This window comes from Pholcus phalangioides, unplaced genomic scaffold (genome assembly GCF_987345545.1).
Source record: "Pholcus phalangioides strain wild (caught in Gottingen) unplaced genomic scaffold, Ppha-v1.0 ptg000011l_1, whole genome shotgun sequence".
Classification (NCBI taxonomy): Eukaryota; Metazoa; Arthropoda; class Arachnida; order Araneae; family Pholcidae; genus Pholcus; species Pholcus phalangioides.
This window is the reverse complement of record NW_028301604.1, coordinates 3,202,239-3,226,573: the sequence shown is the minus strand read 5'-3', so window position 1 is coordinate 3,226,573 and position 24,335 is coordinate 3,202,239. Positions and strand designations below refer to the sequence as shown.

General features: G+C 35.0%; 1 protein-coding gene across 1 annotated transcript in view; it reads right to left on the bottom strand.

Annotated features, from left to right (window-relative positions):
• The window catches only part of LOC149079951 (uncharacterized), a 101,519-nt gene that overhangs the window by 5,333 nt on the left and 71,851 nt on the right, over positions 1-24,335 (bottom strand). Inside the window, exon 2 of the mRNA XM_089238849.1 lies at positions 453-897. Coding sequence (XP_089094975.1) covers positions 453-856 — 404 coding nt within the window. The 5' untranslated portion in view covers positions 857-897. The remainder of the gene's footprint in view (positions 1-452; positions 898-24,335) is intronic.

Below are 24,335 nucleotides of genomic sequence, written 5' to 3'. Positions count from 1 at the left end.
TATCGTTATATCGAGTATCGTCGTAAGGGGTCATTCAAGTATTACGTAAGAAGATTTTCAGAAATTTTTGACCCCCTCCCCCCTTGCAAAAGACAGCCCCTTCCAGCAAAAGACAGCAAAACACTGACCCCCCTCCCCCTGTCAGCAAAATTTCTTAAGCAGCTTAGAATATTTCATATCTTCAAAAGGGAGTGGTTGATGACGTAAGCAACCTTCAAACCCCCCTCCCCCCCCCGATGCTGACGTAATACTTGAATGACCCCTAACGAGGTTTCACTCTTTTGTGTTTCCATATAAGCTATAATCCCATAGCGCTTATGAAATGCGCTGAATTCAAGACCCAGGAATTTTTCAAAGAAAATTGCATAACTTCGAAATCGCGTAGGTTGAGAAATGAGTGTACTTAACACTTTCTGGTTTTGTAAATTCTTTTTAACACATGATTAACATACCGATGAGTCATAGCTACGAAATGGCGATGAGCAAGCTCTCTGGCCACTTCACCGTTGCATGCTTGTCCTTCTGCGTTCCTACGGCGTTTCCGCAGGAGAGCTACCATCATACAGGACAAGACTATGACCAACAGCATGATAAATGCGGTGAGAAAAATTCTCCTCATTGAATCAATATCTTTGAGATAAACGACAACAGGTATAGCAACTGGTAAGAGAAGCAGGAGGCAACGAAACAGCATTGGCTTGTTAGCTTCTTTGTCAGACATATCATCTGTACTGCCATCATATGGTGGTGTGGAGCAGTCCCTGATGTGGTAGTCTCGGTCTCTCGGCATACATGATATTGGGGAGGCTTGTAAGGGACAGGGCTCCGTGGTTCTTGGGGAAGTAGAGCCTTCCATTGTTCTCTTCTCATCCCGGGCTTACTTTTAAGAGTACACCCCTATAATGAGAAAAACGTCATTGTCACTTAAAATAAATGACAAGAAACTGGTTTTGAAAGACTGCAATGGTCATCAGTGCGACAGATTATAACTGACAAATCACTAGCTGTTTAATATGCGATGGTGTTTCAGCAAGAATTTCCAAAATATTAGGAATATAGTTCATTCTAGAGTTGAAAGTAAAATATAGTAGACGCTGGACTATCCGGCCCAGTGTGGCGGAAGGGCGGGCCGAATAAAAGAAAAGCCAGATAGGCCGGCTTTAAATTACTTAAACTTATTTCACACTTCATTGATAAATGATAACGCAAATGTCAAAAGGTAGGCCTAAGAGATGAAAGAGTCAAAACTCAGTCTTTACTTTTCTTTAAAAAAGTCTTTGATAGATGACCTCTTTTATCACTCTTCTGTGACGCAATGTCCCTCAACTTACGGTCTAACCAGTGAAAAAACCGGTTTTGAGGTGTGGCTAGAACGTTATAGGAGGTTTTAATTGTAGATTTTGCGTAGTCACACCAAAAAACCGGTTTTTCTGTAGCTTGGAATCACTGAGAACTATTATGTATTAATTTTTGACCAGGTCAGGTAATATGAAGATTGGATAGACGCAGCCAGACAATGGAGAGTCTACTGCATCGAAAATTGATCTGCAAAAAATAGAAATTTGTCTATAATAGTGGTATCGCCGCCTACTAATTGGATGAAAACTAAAAATTACAATTTTGAAATGTCAACCGATCTAGAAAATTGAAATTGATAATTAAGAGAATTTGTGTGCCTTTTTGATTCACAAAAATAAATCTATCCATGATATTTGAAGAGAAATTCGCTTAGATATCCATAATCGAAACTCTTGGTTCTAGCGACTTTTCACGTGCTGAAATAACATAAATTTGAGTAATCCTTAAAAAGGATAGGAAGATCAGCGTAAAAACTGACGTGTTCACAATTCTGATAAACCCTGGAATGAACCACAAAATTGTTTACGCGGATTATAAATGTTTTATTATAATATAACAGGAATAGTGATTATGTAAGAAAACGAGAAAATTATATGTGTAGAATCATTCCTGTCAAGGAATGACTCCGAAAAGTTAATATATATTTACTTACCGATAGCTATATATTTTAAAAATAACTAAAGCTTACACTACATTCTACAGTAGCAAAAAACCAGTTAAGATTTTTTTAAATACATCTTACATTATTATAAAAAGCAGCAAAAAAGGAAACGGGATATTATTATTTCATTTCCCCATTAAATTACATGTATTATCATCAGCGGGAATTGAAAAATTTCAATCGATATACGACCAACTAGTACGAGAAACGTTATGGGGAAAAAACTGTGAGAGTAAAGTTTCTCGAATTTACTTATCTCATTTGTACCCACTGCACTCATTTGAGCTATTGTTTGGGCCCTAGAAATCTCCATGTAAATGATAAATATTCGCAATTATTTATTGAAAAATATGTAAAAAAGTGCCTCGCTATTAAAAACCCCATCTATCCGCAAACTTAGGATGCATTATTATTCATTTGCTATTGAACTGGCACCTTGCGATTAGTATTTCATAAATTATTTAGTAACTAAATTTTCCTAACTTGATTCCATCCTGTATTTCAGAATAGTTTGGAATCATTCAGATATCACTGAGAGAGTTACGTTCCTATTTGAAAAAATTAAACAAAGAAGAAACTCGAGAATGAGAACTTGGTGGGCTGTTAGGCCGTGGTCCGCTTTTCTTTCTGACGTTTCGCCTACAGCTATATCGGGTATCTTCAGAGGTGACCAGGCCGACGAGATGACCATCTTATCAACTTTGCCAGCTTTACTTTCTGTAGATTGTTATGACTGGCTGGTTTCCTCATGCTGGGGTAGGGCTGACTGCCAATCCCGAATGAGCGAAGTTGATAAGGGCACCTCGTTGGCACTCAGTAGTACCTGACTCATTTCTGAAGATACTCGCCACACACAGTTGCGGGTGAAACGTCAGAAAGAAATAGCAGACCACTGCCTAATAGCCTGCCAAGTTCTCATTCGCCAGCCATGAAAGCTTACGCCAACGCAAAGAAGAAACTTGTTAGCTGTAACAGGAATAGTAATAAAATTTGAAAATAATGCATTACAAGATACACTGAAAAACTGGTTATTTATTTAGAGATACTGATTTTTGAAAAACTTTCGTCTCTGCCGTTACGGGATTCAAACGCGGGTCCCTCGATTGACGGTCGAGTGTTCTACAAACTAAGCCATAGTGACAAATCGAAGTTTGGTCCTTATATATGTCGCCATCTGGTGGCCAAATGTCATTTACGAGCTTTAGCTGATTGCTGTTGCCGTACATCGCACAGTACCATTTAGCATATACAGGTATATACGCTTCAAAGGAGGAATATTTTATCTGTCCCATTATACTTAGTTGGTAAAGTACTCGAGGCATCCAGGTTCGAGTCACGGTAGCGGCAGATATGGAATTTTTCCAACAATCAGTAACTCTACGTAAATAGCCAGTTTTTCAGTATATCTTGTACTTGCAAGTGGAGAAGTGCATCTTTCTTTCTATATAATGCATTACATTTTCAGTCATGTAGACTTGAGTCATAAATAAGAACCAACGACTTTTCTTGAATTATACCGGATTGTCTCCAGTGTTCAAGTTATCCATTCGCAAACAAATGAACAAGCAGTATACTGTGTCGAATGCGAATTTCCGGTTACCAGCAAGAGAAAACTTGTGTGTTGCTTAATTCGGTAGAATTGGATTATTCTCCTAGTTCCTCGTGGAAACACTGGAGGGAATGGTAAAAATACAGTCAATGCCGGTATTCGGAGAAATCCGATTAGTGCAAATATTCCCCTCTCGCATGGCTCTGCGAAAGTTACTGGCACAAACAATTTTTTCTCACTTTCACCATTTGGAACAGTTCTTGTTCTTCAGAATGGCTTTTCTTTTCTAACCAAACTTTCTATTCCATCAGGTGCTCCAAAAACTATTTTCACAATTTCTTATCCCACAGCTTTGCTTCATTTTTCTTTGCAATTAATTCTTTGATGTTCTGTCCTGGGGTAAATTAACATTCCCTCCCTCCAACCTTTGTCTTCTTTACCCTAAATGTCTTTAGGGTTCTTTTTTTAATTTACTGCGTATTTCTTTTTGGAAACGATTCTCTTTCCTCCAAAGTCATTCGGGGTCTTATTCCATCTCTTTTTCTTTTACCTTAACCCCCACCTACCGGTTCTGAAAGTGCCGTGTATTCTGTATCTTTGCAGTACTAAATTTCCTACTTCCCCGAAGCACTTTCCTGCCAGTCTTCATCACTGGTTCATTACATTTTTTTTTGCAATAGGCTTTCTTTCTTTTGAGAACCAATTAAAGTTTAAGCGGAAGCGTTTTCGATGTGGATTTTGTGTCTCGACGTTTTTTTTTTTGCTCTTCATCCACTAATATCACTGAAACTACATCTTCGCTTTTTTGCGGATTGTTCGATTCATTATTTTTTTTTTCGTATCATCTCATTGCCTCATGATAACCAAATTCGAACGAATCTTTTGAAAGATATTTCATCATTTTATTTTCAATGCTTATGAAAATAATTCCTCGTGAAAAAAATATTAGAGATCTGTAGTACTTGAATAAATTTTTTGTGGTGTTTTGCGTATTTCTCGAACGTCTAACGGTCATATGTAAGGGTTCAGATTTATAGAGAATGCAACAATTATCACAGAAAAAATAACAACAAAAAAGGCAAAAACACAGAAAAATATGAAATTCCTAATGCGTTATCACATACTATGCGTGCCATCTTCAGAAAAAAAAAATTAAACCACGATCACTCTGACCGGGGTTCCCTCATGGGCTGATTACCAAATGTTAACTCACAAATCAAAAATTCCCAGTTGCTCAGCGGAAAAAAATACGTCTGTTGAAGTCAGACGTCGTGGTCAGACGTATTATTTCCGCTGAGCAACCGAGAGTTTTTGATGTGGGAATTAACATTTGGTAATCAGCCCAAGAGGGAACCCCGGTGAGCGTGATGGTGGTTATATTTATCTTCTGAAGACGGCACCCATAGTATGTCAAAATGCATTAGGAATTTCGTATTTTTCGTTATATTTGCCGTTTTCGGTGTTCTTTTGAAATTATATAAAGCAAAGGAGATTATTTACTTTTCCATGCTATTATTAGTCTTAATCAAAGACCCCACCCCATAAATGAGCCAGACACTTTGCACTTTTAAATTCATATTTGAGTAAATTTATAATGTAATTTTTTTTATAAGGTCGATACATCTCAGGTCTCTCCCTCCTACTTTTTGTAGTTATACTATGTTCTTCAGGAGACACGGGGAAACAACTTTCTAATTCAAAGTTGGAGGACGGGGGGAAGGGATCGTATAAAAATTTATATTTTTATTTGTTGACACACTGTAACAAAACTGGAAAAACACTTTCTCAAAACTGGTACATGGCAATATTTGAACACATTTTGAGCATTTTCTAAATTGAAACTATACTTCTACGACGAACGCTTGATGAAATAAAGGCCGAATTAGGACTTACAGGAGACCCTGTATATGAAGACGTGTTGAATGAAATGCATTTTTATGTTATTTATTATGTTATTTATCTATACGAATAATTTTACTGCTCACAAGAAAGTATTATAAGTGTTTGACGTGATTCCTCTCAACTTTCGATTGAGGGTTTTCCTACCTTGGGTTTCTCTTCACGAGATGGAGTGGAAAAATTTTCACAAGAAAATGTAACACACACATTTTTTTTTACCTGGAGCACAAATAGAAACTTACTCTTTTATGACTCATTTCATTCTTCTGTTACGTGTAATTTGATTCAAGCAAGAAGTTTCAGGTGCTCTTAACTTTTTCACTGAGTTATCGAGCAGATCTGAAGAAACTCCGCGAATGTATGGTATGTGGACAAGAAGTACAATGTTTCGGAACTTCTCTCATCTCTCTCGACTCATCTTATTTCTTCTTGAAGCTCACGTACTTTTTTTCGTTTATCTAAAAGTCATTGGTGGTTACGAGTTTAGTAAAAATGTAGCAGCACTACAAATATGTTCCAAATAAGATGTTTCCAAAAGAGACGTGTGATGAAAACTCTTTTTATTAAATAGTGATAGAAACGGGTTTTAGCATAAAATCATATGACCATTGATATATAAAAAATTCGATTTTTTTTTTAAATATATTCAAGTAAAAAGATATTCTCAAAATAAAAAAAATAAACTCTTAACTTTGATCAATTATCTGATCTGTACGAATGCGTAAAGTTTCAAATACAGCTATAACTCTCTTTACGTGGTTTCGCTTCACGCGATTTCACCATAATGCGATTTTTAAAAGTTTATTTTAGGAATTTCAACCTGTAAAATTCAGTTTGGAATTTAACTTTGATCCTGGAAATGGGCTTGCAAATTGAGGATATACAGGGTGCATAGGTAACAGGGCGTATGACATTTTACTGGCGAACCATTGATTCTAGAGGTATGCTTCCAATTACAAAACATATCCAAAAGACGTGTAGAGTACTCAGATCTCTGTCATTCATGTTGCAAGGGGCTGTATTGTTATTAAAATAAAAATGTTAACTTTTAATACGTACACCCTTTGCTCAAAAACCCAATTAAAGTTGTTGCCTTGTCTCTCTTGATGTCAACAAAACAACAATTCCACGTTTCGAAGTGCAATATTCACTGAGATATTCAATATGCAAAAAACGGAGCAAAGTTGGGAAAAACAGCATAATACGGGTAAACCGTTTTACCCGCATATAATGAAGTTTTTTTCCCCAATTTTCTTCTGTTTTAGAATTCGAATATCTCAGTGAATATTGCACTTAGAGACGTGGAATTTTATTTGTTTGTATCTAGAGAGACAGGGCACAACTTCTTAATTGGGTTATTGAGCACGGGGTGTCCTTATTAAAAGTTAACATTTTTATTTTAATAACAATACAGCCCCTTGCAACATGAATGACAGAGATCTGAGTACTCTACACGTCTTTTGGATATGTTTTGTAATTGGAAGTATGCCTCTAAGATCAATGGTTCGCCAGTGAAATGTCATACGCCCTGTTACCTATCACCCTATACATATACATAGTTAAATCCTTTGACGACGAAATACGTTGGATTTGACGATGTAGCTGAGACAAATAAAAGAGAGAAATTCTCAGATACAACTCTCCAAACCTCACTAATAAACAACATTTGGTAACACATTGGCAATGCCATGATAAATTTAATCGGAAAAAGCGATTCCAGTAAAACTAAAATTTTCATATTTGCGAAAAATTTGCGGAATTTTCTGTGACTTTGCTACTAAACTTTTTATAAAGCGACGCAAAATGCTGTTTGTCAGCCGAATCTCGATAATTTCATTCAAAAAAGTTATCAGCCTGTTATTATTTAGCCCCTTATCTAACTAAAGTCAATCAGAAGTAGTGAACACAGGAAAAGTATCAATTTAATTCATTCATATTGCCAAAACTCGCGGGATTTATTCATAAGTATGAATAATTAATTCATTAAAAAAAGTTCCTTTGCTATTGTGTTCAAATATTTAAATCCTACTAAAGAGAACCAACCACTATCCATCTTTGCCGTGTTAAATTTAACTCACTTTACGCGATTTCGTTTTACGCGAATATTTTGAGGAACCAATTAATCGGTGAGGGACGCCTGTATTCATGTAATACTGCACAGCACATCGAAAAGCTAAATATATAGCATCCCATTAGTTTAAACACCAACGCCTAGGACTGGGTTCGAATTCCTGGAAAAGGCACGGGAGTAAAACGTTCGGAATCGACTCTGAACTAGGACCTAGTATAATTCGCCCTTGTTTGCATGAAATAAAGAAACCGCAGTTCAAGTACCATGAAAAAATATTTACTTTGCATTCTGTAGTTGTACATATACAACATTTCAACATTTAAGCATATTAGAAAAATTAACATGATATATGAGTCAAAACATTAGTGGGTAGTACAATATCTTATTCAGAAAAAAAAACCACTGTTAATCAGGCTATGTGGAATCCTTTTATTAAAATAATTACTCACATTCGCGTACACACAACTCGAACCTTCTTGGATTCGTCATCGTTCACAGATCATGCATAGCAACAAAAAACAATTTTACTATACAAACAACGTTATTTTTAGCTGTTATTGTTGATGCAATATGGAATTAAATTTAGAAAAGTGTAGATAATGATTTGTTATCAATTGCAATTTTTTTGAATAAAATTTTTTGAATATACAGGGTGTCCTGCAAGTGCTAGCACGGCCTCTATCTCATCAACCGTCCGTGGTAGAGGTATGATTCCAGTTTATAAAATGCTCAACAGGCGTTCAAAAATTACCCTGTGGTAGTTTTGAGAGTGGAAATACAGCGTGTCACAAAATAAAAAAAAATCTAAATTTTTAAACGGTCTCCCGGTGCTTTAACTGCCAATTGTAAAGTTGGTGCCCTGTCTCTCCTGATGCCATCAAAAAAAAAAAGTTACGATTTGAAAAACGGAAGAAATTTGGGAAAGAACATGGTTAAATGCGGGTAATGGTTTTTCCGCATTTATCGCTGTTCTTTCCCAAATTTCCTCCTTTTTCGACTTCGAATATCTCAGTGAATATTGCACTTAGAGACGTGGAATTTTGTTAGTTTGTATCAAGAGAGACAGGGCAACAACTTTCTAATTGGGTTTTGGGACACACAGGGACTGTATAAAAAGTTAATTTTTTTTAAATTAAATACACAACCTCTTGAATCATGAAGAATATATCTGAGTACTACACGTTATTTGAAAAGTTTTTCTTATTGGAAGTATACCTCTAGGATCAACGGTTCGCTTGTCAAGGGCCTAGCGCGGGGGGGGGGACTTGGGGGTCTGGTCCCCATCCGAAATGTGAGAAAATGACAGATAAAAGGGAAAAGAATTACCAAATCTATTGTTCTATCACTTTGGTCCTCCCCCCCGAAATGAAATTTCTGGCTACGCTCCGGTCGCTTGTAAAATGCCATACCCCCTGTTTGCTATGCACCCTGTATATGAAAAAATGTGAAAGGAGTATAAATACATTCAAAAGCTCAGTTTCGTTATGCTTTTCTATATGCAAGGGCGGAACAAAGTTCTTGCCAGAAATTTATTGTTTGGAATAAAGGATACAGAAAAAAAAAGCAAGAAATATATGTTTTTGGAAGAAAGTCATAGAATATAATTCCACAGTGATCCCACTAGACAGACAATATGACCTCCTTGTGTGTCAGTGTGCGTCTGGCGACCTTTTCTGTCTTCGCACCGGGCAATTTCCAGCTGGATTATCGAGGAGAATGTCCATAGTAGAAACAGTATCCTACTGTTCTGGTACTTACAGTGGATTTATCACGGTTGCAGTCCTGAAACCATTAAGTTTGGATTTTCAGTGGAACCAAATGATGTGACGAATTTTAGATTTTTCGACCGACATTTTACACGTTCCGTATTACACCTAAAAGTTGCAAACAACGAACAAAATTTTTGCGTACTAGTGGGACACGCTTTAACGTTTCCAAAACGATCACGATTATGCAAATCAGAGTAAACACGACCATTGCAGCTCGTCTGGCGCTACCTTTCATTTCTGGTAAGGTATTTGTTCCCCACCTAATAAGTTGAATCTTTGAAATGTTTCACAATCAATAGTGTGATGTCCACCTAATAAGTTGAATCTTTGAAATGTTTCACAATCAATAGTGTGATGTAATACTTGAAGCAATAAAAATATAATTTCCTTGTGTTTCATAGTTTAAATGATCATCATAACTTGTAAAAGTATTTACATACAGAGAAAAAATTAAGATAGCGTTCTTTAATTAAATAACTTTTCATCCAACAAAAATACATGGAATGGACGGGAAATCGAAAAACAAAAGGTAAAAATGAACTTCGAAAAACATGCAGATGTTCAAGTGACTTCTATTTTCGATTATTTAAGAGCCATTCATGCGATATTTATTCTCAATGACATGGTAGAATTTTTTTTAAACATCCAACAGTTTATAAGAAGAAAATAATTCGAATAGAACTGTACTCGTGCATATCTTAATTTAATTGAAATGTTATAAAATGTATTCAATAGAAATAGGTAGAGAAGAATTCTTTCATTCGAAAAGAAATTAAAAGCAATTATTGTCAAGTTTAAGAACTAAATTCCCCGAGAGATTTGCAAACAAATGATTTTCTGCAGTCTATTTCTAAAGCAATAAAAACTTGAAAAAAAAAAGGAAATGACTTAGATTTTAATCAAATTTAGCTTATAAATAAGTAACTATTGAAACAAGCTAGGGGATTACCGTGAGCATTGATTTATTTTTCGCTATTTTTTCTATACATTTTGGGATAATGGAATATTTTGTTTTTTTCAAATATAATCTAACACATAAAATAAATTTTTGTTCACAACAAAATATTTTTTTACTTTTTATCGATAATTTAAAAAATATATAGGGTGCACAAGAAAGTTCTTTCAACTTGAAATTATTTGCAAAAGGGGAAATATACGCACATGTATCTTTTATACCAACATTTTTTTCATTATTATTATACTTTCACACACAATCAGACACGATGAACGACGAAATACAAAACGCTTCAAGTAAGAATACAAGAAGAAATAAAGAAAAATAAATATACTGTACATACACTCTGTAACCTGTAGGGATTATTACAATCCTTCCATTAGGTCAGTGTTTACCAAAGTGGGCGATGGAATGGTCCAGGGGACGATAGAAGCTACGGATTTAACATAGGATCGTATGGGTTCACTTGAGTTGGGGAGCGGTGAAAGGAAAACAATTTCTGAAAAAGGGGGCGATGTGGGGAATGAAAAGTTTGTGAAACTATGCATTAGGTCTCGACGAGATACATAATTTTGAGTTGTTACAATGCAACAGCGTACGTCATTTATAGTTAGTTATTAGGCTATTGCGTTCCTTAATAGTAAAAATAAAAAACATTAAGGCGGAATAGTGACAGGTCGAAGAATAAGTTTCTGTTTTATGATTTAAATTTATATATTTTTTTGTACAATGAATTCATCTCGTTTTGTATATTCATAATTTAAATTTTTTATAACTGAGAGAATGTCTTTTGTGGAATTTGATACATTGTTCATATCATTATAACGCTATGATAATATTTCAAAATTTCCGGGGCTATGTAGGGTAACTTTTTATCTTTCTCTCTCTACAATATATCTACGTTTATATATAAAAGCTGTGAAAATTCTTATTTTTTCATTGTTTTGTCGCAATGTAATGTCCATTACAAATCATCTTGTATTATTATGCCCAAATAATCATATTCCGACACTCTCTTTATTTCTCGACAGTTACACCGGTTAATTATTGGACAATGGCAGTGGTTATGTATTTTGATGCGGTTGTCTGTGTCAGCGTTGATGTTTTTAGTTTTTAAACACATGTATTTACTTTTTTGTATGTTTAATTTTAGTTTATGCTTGACTAGCCATGAATTGATTTTAATTAATTTCTCTTCTACCTGTTTTACGAGACTTTGCATTTGAATATCCTCAACGTACAGCACAGTATCATCAGCAAAAGACATCAACTTGTCATTTAGCTTCAATTTACAAAAACCATTGATATATATTAAAAACAATAATGGTCCTAGAACAGATACGTACCTTGTGGTACGCCTTTTTTGACTTCCTAAAATGTGCTTATTTTTTCATTAATTAATTTTCCAAAGGGGTTTTATTTTTAAGACCCATTTTATTTCATCATACTTGATGTTCACGAAAAATATATTTTTAAATTGAAATTCGAAATTAGGTACATATACAGTATTAGAAGTTGGATTCACTATTTGAATTGCAGCAGGAGGAACAATTAAAAAAAATAAAGCTAGGATTCAATTCCTTCGAGGATTTGATAATCTGCTTTTGAAAGGAATTCTTAAGCCATATATTTTGCATAGTTCTTTATAGCGATGCCAAGTATATTACTATGTTAAGCAAGAAGGAGGATATGGGAAAAAAAGGTTTCTTGATGAAGAATGCTCAGTTTTAGTTGAAGTAGAGAAAGAAGAGCGCAAGAGATTCAAGAAAAATGAATGAATAAATGCGAAACCAGTAGAGACGGCAGCCGACTAAATTAAATTCTCTCGGTTTGGCATCAATTCAAACTCTCGAAGCGAACATATTTGCAGGAAAAGTTAGTTGGGATTAATTTTGGAAAAAGCTTGCGTATGAGATTGGATATTATTGGTTAACCACGCAATAAAGACAAACACCCAAGGAGCAATCAAGAGATTGGATAGCAGTACTTATACTTTTACTTCACATCAGATTTACCAACTGCTGCGGGCATTCAAATAGACATTCAGATAATTTCAATTGTTCGTACATGATTCTCATGGTATATCGCATCTCTGTTCCATACAGTTGTTCGTATTTAATTATGATCCACTTCACCCAAAACGTCAGAATATGAAACTCGAGGAAATGCCATCGTATCGTGATTAGATTTGTTGTTACGACAGTCAGAAAAGTCGTCCTACACTGGCAAAGGGACAGTTCTTACGTTATTAATAATGAAAAAAATGCACGTAAATAAAAAGAAATCGATGACCATGTCCTTATTATGTGGAAGTGGATTTATTTTATTAAATTAATTCATTTCATGTGGTAAATGATCCTGAAAAAAAAATGAAGAACGAGACCTGAGGTTTGTTTTTACATTTGCACATGTAAGAGCTTTGTTATTTTTAATCACTACAGTGAAAATGTTAACTGATGTTTTGGACATTTTATGATTAGGTTCACATGATTTAAAATTACCATTTGATGCTGTTTATTAATGTGATAAACAAATTAATAAATAAATTATTATTGCATGTTGTTTATTTATTTGGAAACGTGTTTGTAACAAAAATGATCAGCTAGATATCCCCAATTCTCATTCTAGCCCAAAGTTGGTTGAAAGTAGGCTGACCATATTTCGAGAAAAATACGGGATATTACCAATTGTTACCAAAAATGATACATAAAGTAAGCAAAGTTGCCAATTATTACGAAATTACTGAAAAATCGCCAATCGGAAATGAAGCTACTCCAAATTGCAGTGGATTAACCAGTTTATGCCCAAACATTGATGTACTTTGAATTCCATTTCGATATTGGGATATTTTGTTGAAATTGCACCAATTAAGAATATTTCAAGGGGTTTTTTAAATACATCAACAGGTAGTATGACACTGGACGACAAGTGTCCTCAATTGAGGACAGAAAAATATGACGACATATTTGAAAAAAAAAATTCAAATGAAACGAAGTAGAATGGTGTTAGTTATTCACATTAAACTGTAATCTAAATAATCACTTACAAAAAAAGTACTTGCGTGAAAATAACAATATAATGTCGATTATATAAGGTGGAAAACAAAACTACCCACGAGAAAATAACATACACCAACTACAAGAGTTCATTTCTAAACCAGAAATGTCTTTCGAAAATTCTTTCGATGCCAATCTCTGAGTAGGTTGTCATCTACACGTGCTAAAATATACAAAATCTAGCTTCATGGCTAAAATATTATGCAAAACCGCATGCAAAATGAAATGAATATTCTTGTTTACGGTCGTAATTATCATAATATAATTTATGAGTTGAGAAGATAATGTTAATTCGTGAGTTCAATAAAGAATAAAAATTCATGTTGGCTTCGTTGAAAATACGTGAAAAAACGGAACATTTTCACAAAAAGTATGGTTAAAATTACTTGAAAATATGAGACTGTCCCGGACATACCGGACGTATGGTCACCCCCAGAGTAGTAACTGTATAGTAGTAGCCTGCCTCTTAACTTCTCTTCCCTCCAGAGGTACACATACTTGTACCCTATGTTTAAAGGTTTTAAATAGCTTTTAATGATTCTTTTTTTTCTTCAAGTTAAGACCTTAGGTACACACATTTGGACCTAACTCAAATTATTCTCGTTATAATATATCGACAAAATTAATTGATTTTTTTTCTTTTTAAAGGGAATTCTGACATATAATAAACACAGATCAATCAAAAAAAAAGATTAACATCTTTTTGACTCGGGCACATCGAAGCTTATATTTACTAAATTAATTAATAATAATATAAGCTCAATGCTCAGGCACGTTACTCAACAGAAATGAATTGAGTCGTCCATGATTCAGGTGTGAAGAGGTTAAAGCAGCTTTGTTCTAACCTCTTCTAGAACAGTGGTGATCAACCTTTAGACGACCGCTGCCCGGTAGGATTTTTTTTGTGAGTGGAAGGCCCAATCATAAAACACAGCTAATGAGAAACGAATGGGGCTATATGAAATGATGAATCACTCAGAGGCCCGGTTTGACTCTTGCCAGGGCCAGGCGGTTGAGAAACACTGCTCTAGAATATGTGTGTGTTGTTTGCCCAAGTTTTTTTGCCCTCATGCGATCAAGTGGCGTCACCTATCGGTTTGAACAAAAACGAACTTTCATATTCAAATACAAATCTATATTTCAGGATTTTATATTTCAGAAAGCGAAAGTATATCTTATCATAAACTCAGTCGGATTGATTCGATGATTGTTTTTGAGCAACACTGTTATTTTTTTTTACGAATCAAACACTTTTTGCTATTAAACAGCAAGTGTTAAAGGTCATTATCGATTTATTGTTGCATAAACTGTAATTATTACGCTTCAGTAACATGCGAATGTTATTCTCGGATAACTGTATAACTTTAAAACAGATAGAAAACTCTAAAATTAAAGGGAAAATGTAAGATGTTGTTTATAATGATTTTGGTTCTTATACGACATGGAATGAAGGAATTGTGACGTCAAAGACTTCAGCTGGAAAGAAATTGACAAAAAGTCAAAAACTAAAAGTAACTGCTCGAATGATTCTAGCTGATGGCCATGAGCAAAACAGAATGCCCATATTCTAGGAACTTTTCGACAGATACTACTACTTTGAGTGGCAGCGGGGATAATAAGGATTTCAGAGGCTTTTTTCCCGTCTACCACCGTAGGGTATGTATAAAGGAAGACAGGTACTGTGAAAAAGGAAGGAAAGTTTTAGTCCTGGAAACTTTCAGCAAGACTGGAAAATTGAATTCTGTTCGCTGTCGTCGAGAATGGGCTAGCGGGAACTCAGACGTCTCTGATATGAGATAGGAAACGCATTAACGTAACATTAGCGACGTAACAGAAAGAAATCAGACTTTTTCTTATATACAATTATCGTCTTCTTGCGCAATGTGAATCTGGACCAAAGAAAACGTTTTTAAAGCTGAATTCTTTTTTTTGAGCATCTCATTTTTTTGTGTGCGCACGCGTATATATTTCTATCTCTATAAATTTTTTTAATTCGAAATTTACTGTCAAGTTAGGTTGTTTGAATGTATTGGATGCTTTAACAAATCGGAGAACCTGTCTGACAATAACAAAACAGTTAGAGAAACAATCATGAGAGATGTGAGCGTATCAAATATAGTTCATGTATCAAATAAATTCAGCGAGAAAGAAAATTGTGTTGAAAGAAATGATTTGTGTGTACGTTTGAAAGAAGCTAAATGTAAATCTGTAAACTTTGAGACTCGGAATAGAATTTAAATCAGAGTTCTGTCGAAATTCTATCGAAACTGTTGTTTGCTAAATGCTAGTACAACTATTAGGCTGTACATATAAACAAAGAATTATTGTTAGTTCTATACCTTTTTAGTTGGGTAATTTACGAGAACACAATAAATTGCTGCGCTCAATATATGCCGTTACAATTTATGCTTTAGGCCTATGTACTGCCGAATTATAAAAGTATATGTACAGAAGTGTTCTAAAAGTAACTGCTATTTAGTAATTCACATGAGTGAATAATGGAAATCTAACACAAAAATTTATTTGAACTTTCATCATTTGCACCAAGAAATCAGAACCAAGAACGTTAATACAAAATTTGCAACTTCATTATGATCTATGTGAAATGAATTTCTGTCTAAAATAGCATGCCATATGAACAACATACATACGATGGCATGTACCCAAACAGCTAAATACATGAACAGAAACTACATCAGTTCACAAAATAAACAACGTTCTATAAAATCTGTCGAATCTCTTCGTGTTTAAATATAGTTACGATGTTTTTATGCAAATTAGATTACATTTTTTAATCTAATTTTGGACCTTTGCTTTAATAATAGTTTTGAATATAGCTTGTACAATAATTAGTTGCACAGAAATTATGGAAATTTAGTGAAATAATATATTTAAATATTCAGGATGGACGAGAAGTGTCGTGAACACATTTTAAAAATTAATAACAAATCAATCAATTCACATAAAAAGCATGGTTTACATTAAAATATAATAATATCATGGCTTAGTTTTTTTTTGACAAATTACACAAAAAGTTTAAATTCTACTCACACATGGCACTGTAAAACAATAAAACTCGACATAACAACATAAAATGCAATGTAAACAGTGCATAATTAATGTTAAAGATAATCTGCGTTACATAAAACTACCATATTTCAACATGAGCATCCTTTCACCCGTTTAGATGTAGCCCGAGCTAAAAAGAGCGCTCATTTTGAAATGTGGGAGTTTTACGTAACGCAAATTATTATTAACATTAACTATACACAGTTTGCGTTGCATTTTATGAGTTACATCGAGTTTGTGGATTTACAGGTTCACCTATGAGTGGAATTTGAACTTTTTTTAATTGATCCAAAAAAGAACTTTAGTCCATGATAAGTACTTTACTGCAAACTGCATCTTTTTATGTCAATTAGTTGATTTGTTATTAATTTTTAAAATGTGCCCACACAGGATTTCTCGCCCACTCTATATAATTCAAATTATTGTAGAACTTGAAAGATAAACATGTCGAGTTGGAAATGCGTGAATGTTTCAGAAAGATTAACTATCGATTTTTCTTTTGTGTGCACACATAATACACTATTATCGTCCTGAACTGGAGTATGCCGAAAGGTTTTGGAAACCATACCTACAGAGGGATATAGACTTGGTTGAGGGGGTGCAGAGAAGAGTTACGCGTGCTCTTGTTGTCACACAAGGCTTGAGCTAAGAAAAAGACTTGATTTTTTGAATATGTTTACATTGGAAGGAACGCAGGTATCTCTCGGAGGGATATGATCGTGGTATTTAAAAATTTCAACGGGATGGATAGAATGGATCACGAGTTATTAATACACCGTCAGTCAACTGCTTCGACAAGAGGACACGAGTATCGTTTAGTCAGGAGCAATTCCACTTTGTGGTGTCGCAGGGAGTTTTTTCTAATAGGGCTGCTAATAAATGGAATAGCTAAGCTGTCCATAATTAGAATAAGACGTGCAGGCAGTGTATTATATAGTATTAATTATTAGTTTTTCTTTCGTGATACGTATATGCTTTTATCTTGGATTGCTTTATTTTGGTTATATTTGACATCCATATTTTTAAGGGCATCTTTTTTCAGCCACCTCGTTGGGCATTTTACCTGTTGTGCCCTTTGTATTTGTAATAAAGAAAATATTCTATCAGAGTTATTGAAATATATTTTTAACTCTATAATGACGAAATCGTTCATTTTGTCTACAAAGCTACTTTGACATGCAATTACATCCAAAAAAATATAATCTCAGGTTAATTATGTATGCATAAAAATTAAACTACTCTATAACAAAATATCAATTTTTTATACAGAACTTGTTCATATACTTGGAATAAAGTAAACAATATGTTCCATTTCATTCGAATCAATGAATGGTCGTACCTATATTTATTGTTAGAGAAATGCATTCGTCAACACGTGTGTCTTTTGTAAAAACATCTCCAACACGAAGACAAGTCTGTTGAATTCAAACAACAACAATAAATAAATAAAAAATCCCGCAAACCTGCCAAACAGAGCTATCTGGAAGTCTTATTCATTTGGGAAAAAGAGTTGTAAGAAGAGAAGAATTTTCAAAACTCTCAGATTTGAAATGAGAATATCTTTGTGAAACCACTCTCAAGATTAGACCAATTCCAGCAACAAAGTACATAGAAAAAGCTGAAAAGTGAAACATGTAAAAAAAAAAAAAAAATAGCATTTGAAGCACATTCACGTGCTGTGAAATGTTGAAGTAAGAAAAAACGGGATGAATTTCATACGTGATTTCAAAAATGAACTGCAATCTTCGTTGATATATATACGTACGAACATCTTAAAAAAATTGATACGTAATGTGGAGACGTGTTCTCAACGCCCTTTTTTTTATTTTCGTCTTCAGTTTTGTCGGTTGGTAAAACCAATATAGAGACGTTTCGATACATCAAGGTGTATGAGTTGAAATGTAACATTCAATGTCGACGGAGAGACAGAGAGAAACTATAAAAATAATCTTTAAAAAATTTGAAACCATGTTCCATTTCGTCAACTAATCAAGTAAGAAGGTTTTTAACAGCTGGCTGATGCAAAGATGTATTTAGGAAAGAGAAAAAGTTCAACGGCCCTTGTGGAGAATCGAAGCCACGTCCTCTCACTTTCCGGGTGAGCGTCCTACACAAGGCCGCAACTAGGGGGGAGCAGGCGGATCTCGTGCCCGAAACGCTGGACCAGAGGGGGCGCAAATTTTATTCTCAAACCTCTCCTTCAACATTACAAGGGGGCGCCAAAATGCGCACTTGCCCATTTCCTCCTAGATACTACCTCTAGGAGGTAATGACTTGCTCCGGGTGACCAAACATCTAGAAGCGGCCCTGGTCCTACACCACTAGATTACAAAGGCATCGAATACCTCAATCTTTCGTTGGAGCTCGTGTGCACTGAACGGAACCGTACATGGACGGTCGGACCTAACTCGAGCCAAAACTCGCAAATGCTGACACGGATAAGTCACCAACTGGTGGCAGTGTTAGCAATTGTGAGCTTTGGCCTGAGTTAGGTCCGATCGTCCATTTACAGACCCGTTAAGTGCACACTAGCTTCAAGGGAAGATTGGGATATTCGTTACCTTTGTAGTCTAGGGCGCTCATCTGGAAAGTAAGAAGACATGGGATCGATTCCCCACTAGGGCAATTGAGTTCTCTCACTCTTTTCTAAATACATCTATTATAAAAGTTATAAATCGGTAATTATGCATAGTTACAACTCGTCTTGGTAAACTTGATAAATTTTCCTGAATTTATCTCTTTTACCTCCTTTTAACCAGATCATAGTCCGCCGCGGTCTCAATTAAGAGATATTAGTAGGTGGTCGAAGACCTGTCACATGCTGGAAGCTGTGAGTGCATGTGTTGTGAACCTAACGTGTTTCTGTATAATGCTTTTTATATATTGCTGCCATCTATCATCTATATTTCGAACTGTGAGTTGAGTGTAATGACTGAAAATTGTGCCGTTGTGGGCCTGTTGCTCTAAGTGGCAAGACTTAAAGTAGAGAAAGTCTCGCATTCGAAGTTGGGAACCGCAGAAAAGCAACTTCAGCCGACCACCACGTGTCCTCACAATACGAGTCCGTCACTATGATCACTCGGCCACAGCGGCTATCACTTTTACCGGTGATTATGCATATTTCTAAATATGGAAGAAGTCATATATAAATATTTCTAATTTATATAACAGCATACCAATTTTGCTCGCACGTGATACGTAACCGTACATGTATACACCGTAACATGTATAACAATATAAGACAGTGTTTCTCAATCTATGGTCTGTGGACCAGAGGTGGTCCGCGATGATGGTATGGGCGGTTCATGGTATAGCAAGCAGACTTGATAAAATTAATTCTAATAAAACTTAATTCTAACTGAATTAAAAATTATTCAACCTTTGTAATCGATGTTAGTGGTTTTTTTCCATTGGTTTCAAATAAAAATTACATCTTCATACTTGGGTTCAACATACATCATCGTGGAAATGTTGGAAATTGCCATCCTAGAGGATGCGATACATACGGAGTGTGTGTGTATCACTAAATTTAGTCAAAAAATACAATTTAATCCCTCAAATGCAATCTTCTAATTGCTCCTGAAATTGCTATTGGGGGGAGGGGATTAAGTAGTGCTACAAATCGCAGTAAATAAAAAGGTTTTTGATGTGAAAAAATATTGAAATGATCAGATGACCCCCATGTTTCATTAAGAAAAATACTTTAGACTGGGATCTTAAATAGGGTAAAATACGGGACATTGCCAAGTGTCATCAAAAACGTTGCTAGAAATAGGCAAGGCACAATCACCAATTATTATTAAAATTGCGGAAAAAACGTTGAACCTGAAAAATGTGTGATGAATATTTATTGTCATAATTATCTTAACATAATTATGAAAACACTGTGAATTCATGACCTTACTAAAAATATTACAAATTCAATACTTATTATATAAAAAAATCTGAACAATCAAAATGAAAGGAATGTCCCGAAATACCGGTCACAAGTAGTCTTTCAAATTGTTTCAGATATTCGACTGGTCCTTGGGTTTAGAAAGGTATTGAGAAACGCTGATATATATAAGAAATCAAATGAATTAGAATTCATTTTATTTGTATTAAATTCATTGTCTTTAACTTAAATTTAATTTGAGATTAACAACGTGAAACTGAATAACCCAGAAAAATATCGGTAAAATAATCGACAGGGCTACAAAATAATGGTTAGTAATGCATACCACATATTTTATATTGGAAGAAATGCGGTATTTTTTGAAGAGGACTTAGATAAAGTGTCACACAAAGGTTGTCTCCTTGACAGAATGTCAGAATGTAGATGGAGTTTAAAGTATCACTTGTGCCGAAAATTCACATCGAAACTAAGTTAGTTCCACATGGATGGCTTATCGTTGGATGTCTGGAAGTTTAATATAGGATATATATTCCTTTAAACGTTAGTACCTAGACAAATACTCCAATAGAAAATTCTTTAAGTTGTCTTCAGATAACACGAAAACGTTAACCCAGTGATTTTCAAACGGTGTGCCGGGCCCTTGAATGTGCAATGGGTTAAAGCAAAAAATTATATTGGAAGCAATAATTAAAGCTACGATTTCGAAACCATGTGTCGTAACACTTTAGGATGCGATTATTTAAGTAAATATCGGACAGATATGCCATCAGATTTTTATACTTCTTCTAAGGGTGGTACTGTATTTCTAAGGGTGGAATTAACCTAAAACGTTCACGAGTCCTTGAGATATAGCCTATATGTCACGGTAAATGTGATAAATCTGGTTCTTATGCGTAATCGCCGAGTATTTTTCTAAGTTTGATAAATTTTCCGAAATTATGTTTTATCGACGATTATGCATAATACCTATGCGTTGTTGGTAAATTTGATAAGTACTAAAAAAAAATCACTTTCACTGGTGATTATGCATAATACCCAAGCGTTGCATCGTTGGTAAACATGATAAATAGTACTATATGATATACTATAATGGTAATTTATGCATCTATTGTATCATTACATGGGGGTATGATCGTAAAATTTGTTATCGTTATATCGGGGAACGATAGTAAAATTTGTTATCATTATATGGGGAACTTACTATATTCATCAAACATGCCAAACTCACTTGGAATTTTTTTCATAGTTATCGAATTCGCCAATTACACTAGGGTATTATGCAAAATCAAAGATAAAGGCGATAAATTTCAAGTATTTATCAAATTTACCATAGTCGCTTGGGTATTATGATTATTCGCCAGTAAACGTGATGCATTTATCAAACTTACCAAGACGATTGGTAAGCAGGACTGACCAAATCCCAAAAAAATCTAGGCGACAGAAAAAAGTTTTAGGCGCAAAAAATTTTTTACCTGAAGAAAAAGGTCCAAAACAATGCTTCATTTGACTTTCTCAGGGCATTGCGACCCTCTTTCATGTTGGCAGATATGCTGTTGTAAATTTCAAAGATTCTGTGCTGCTCTCAGCCTGCAATTTAGTAACTACACAAATAAATTTTAAGGCAACAATACCAATGTTTTAGTCGCCATGGTGATTTGGCTCCTGGGATTTGTCCAACCCTGTTGGTAAGTATGCATAATAACTGATTTATCACATTTACTGAAACATATATAACCCCTCCCCCTAAGTATCATAGTACGAAATGTTTTCTTCAGATACCACTGTGAATATCATAATTAGAACAAATCTATACTTAACATGTCCTAACTGACTAACTGATTCGTCATCGCTGAGCCAAAACTGCTGAAACTATAAATATGAAATTTGGTCAGTAGTTTTATTTTATAATGCGATGACTTGTTGAGAAGGAGTTTTTCAAAATTCGACCCCTAAGGGGCTCAAATGATTATTGAGGGGCTCAAAGGTTACATAAAGAAGAAATCAGGCCGAGCCGAAAGCTTTTTATTAAATTTATATTCGACCCCTAAGGAGGAGCCATAAGGAGTTCAAAGGTTATATGGAGCAATCATCGCTGAAGCCATAAATATGAAATTTAGTCAGTAATTTTATTTTATGGTCTAAAGACTTACTATAAGAAGGGACTTTTCAAATTTCAACCTCTAAAGTGGTCATAAGGCGGTTCGAGTGGTTAAATTTATGGGGCAATCATGACCAAGCCGAAACCGCCGAAGCTATAAATATAAAATTTGGTCAGTATTGTATTTTATAATGCAGATACCCACTAAGATTGGATTTCTGAAAACTCAACCCCAAGAGGGTCATGAGGCGTTGAAATGTTTTATTAGGGAATCATCGCAAAGTAATTTTCAGATTACCAAATCCGCGGGTAACAGCTAGTTCCACATATATGTGCAGTTTTATTTCCCATACTGGAACGCTGAATCTATATAATTAATATTTAAATTAGGCTATTCGAAATCACAATTTTCATTGAAGTTTTTAGGTAGAAAGTAATTGGAAAGCCGGATAGTCTTCACACAAACCTCCGGCTTTATCGTAGATTGAAATTCTGCTTCGAGCATAAATATATTTGGATACGCTTTGGGAAACAGCTCTAAAATGTAGATCCTGTTTCAATCTTAGAGTATGAAGTAGATGTTGTGTTACAAAATGAACCAAATCATCATATGAATAATGGTTGTTGTCGTGAAATTTGCTCATGATTGGTAAACGAAAGTGCAATTGGACCAACAAACTGTCAACGCTCATAGATGTCTAATCAGTATCCTTGATTAGAGGGCTTTACTGCTACTATAAGTTCCGTAATCAATATTCGGTTGCGATGAGGAGAGCGTATCAAAACATTGCTTTGGGCGGTGAATGAGTTATTGTTAGAGTGAAGTTGAAGAGAATTTCTTTGATTATGTGTGAAAATTGAATAGACATTTCTTTTCGGGTTCACCTCGGCATAATATTCAGAAAATGTATGTTTCGTTGATACCAATTGGGCTGAGAAAAGTAAAAAAGTTCAATTTTTTAAAAGTGTTCGCGTGCCACCCCTGACTAGAACAGTCTGTGACATATTTACAGATTTTTTAAGTGACTCGCGGCACATTCACAAATCACTTTAGCGACCCGGTGTACATTCACAGATCACTTCAATGACCCGGGGCACAGTTAACGGTTCGTGGTACATTTACAGATTACTTACGTGATCCGTGACACATTTATAAATAAGTGACCTACGGCACATTTACAAATCAGTTTAGTGACATACGGCACATTTACAAATCAGTTTAGTGACCTTCGGCACATTTACAAATCAGTTTAGTGACATACGGCTCATTTACAAATCAGTTTAGTGACATACGGCACATTTACAAATCAGTTTAGTGACCTTCGGCACATTTACAAATCAGTTTAGTGAAATACGGCTCATTTACAAATCAGTTTAGTGACCTACGGCACATTTACAAATCAGTTTAGTGACCTACGGTACATTTACAAATCAGTTTAGTGACATACGACATATTTACAGATCGCTCAACTGACATGTATCCTGCATGTTCCAGAGGACTTAAGCAGCCTGAAGTGCAGTTCTACATTACTCAAGTTTCCCGCGACACATTCCCAGATTACCTAATTGATCCGCTGCATATATACAGATCTCTTGCGTGACGTGTGGTACAGTTCCAGAACACTTAAGCGGCCCGTGACACATTTACAAATATCTTGAGTGATCCGCGGAACATTTACAGATCACTTAAGTGGCCCTCGACTTGTGTTGAAACCAACGAAGTTACCCGCACTTCCATAAAGGTTGATCATCCTTGCTCTATATTTAGAGAGGGGCTAAACAAGCTCATTCGTTGCAAAGAAAACAAGAATTTCTACATTCTTTTTTATTATATAATTTCGATCTTTGCGGGTGTGAATCTTGTACAATAGACTAAAAAGCAAATTCCGGTTTCGATCCAAGCTGAACAAAAATGATATGGTGATAATGGCAAAAAAAGAAAAAAAGAATCTCC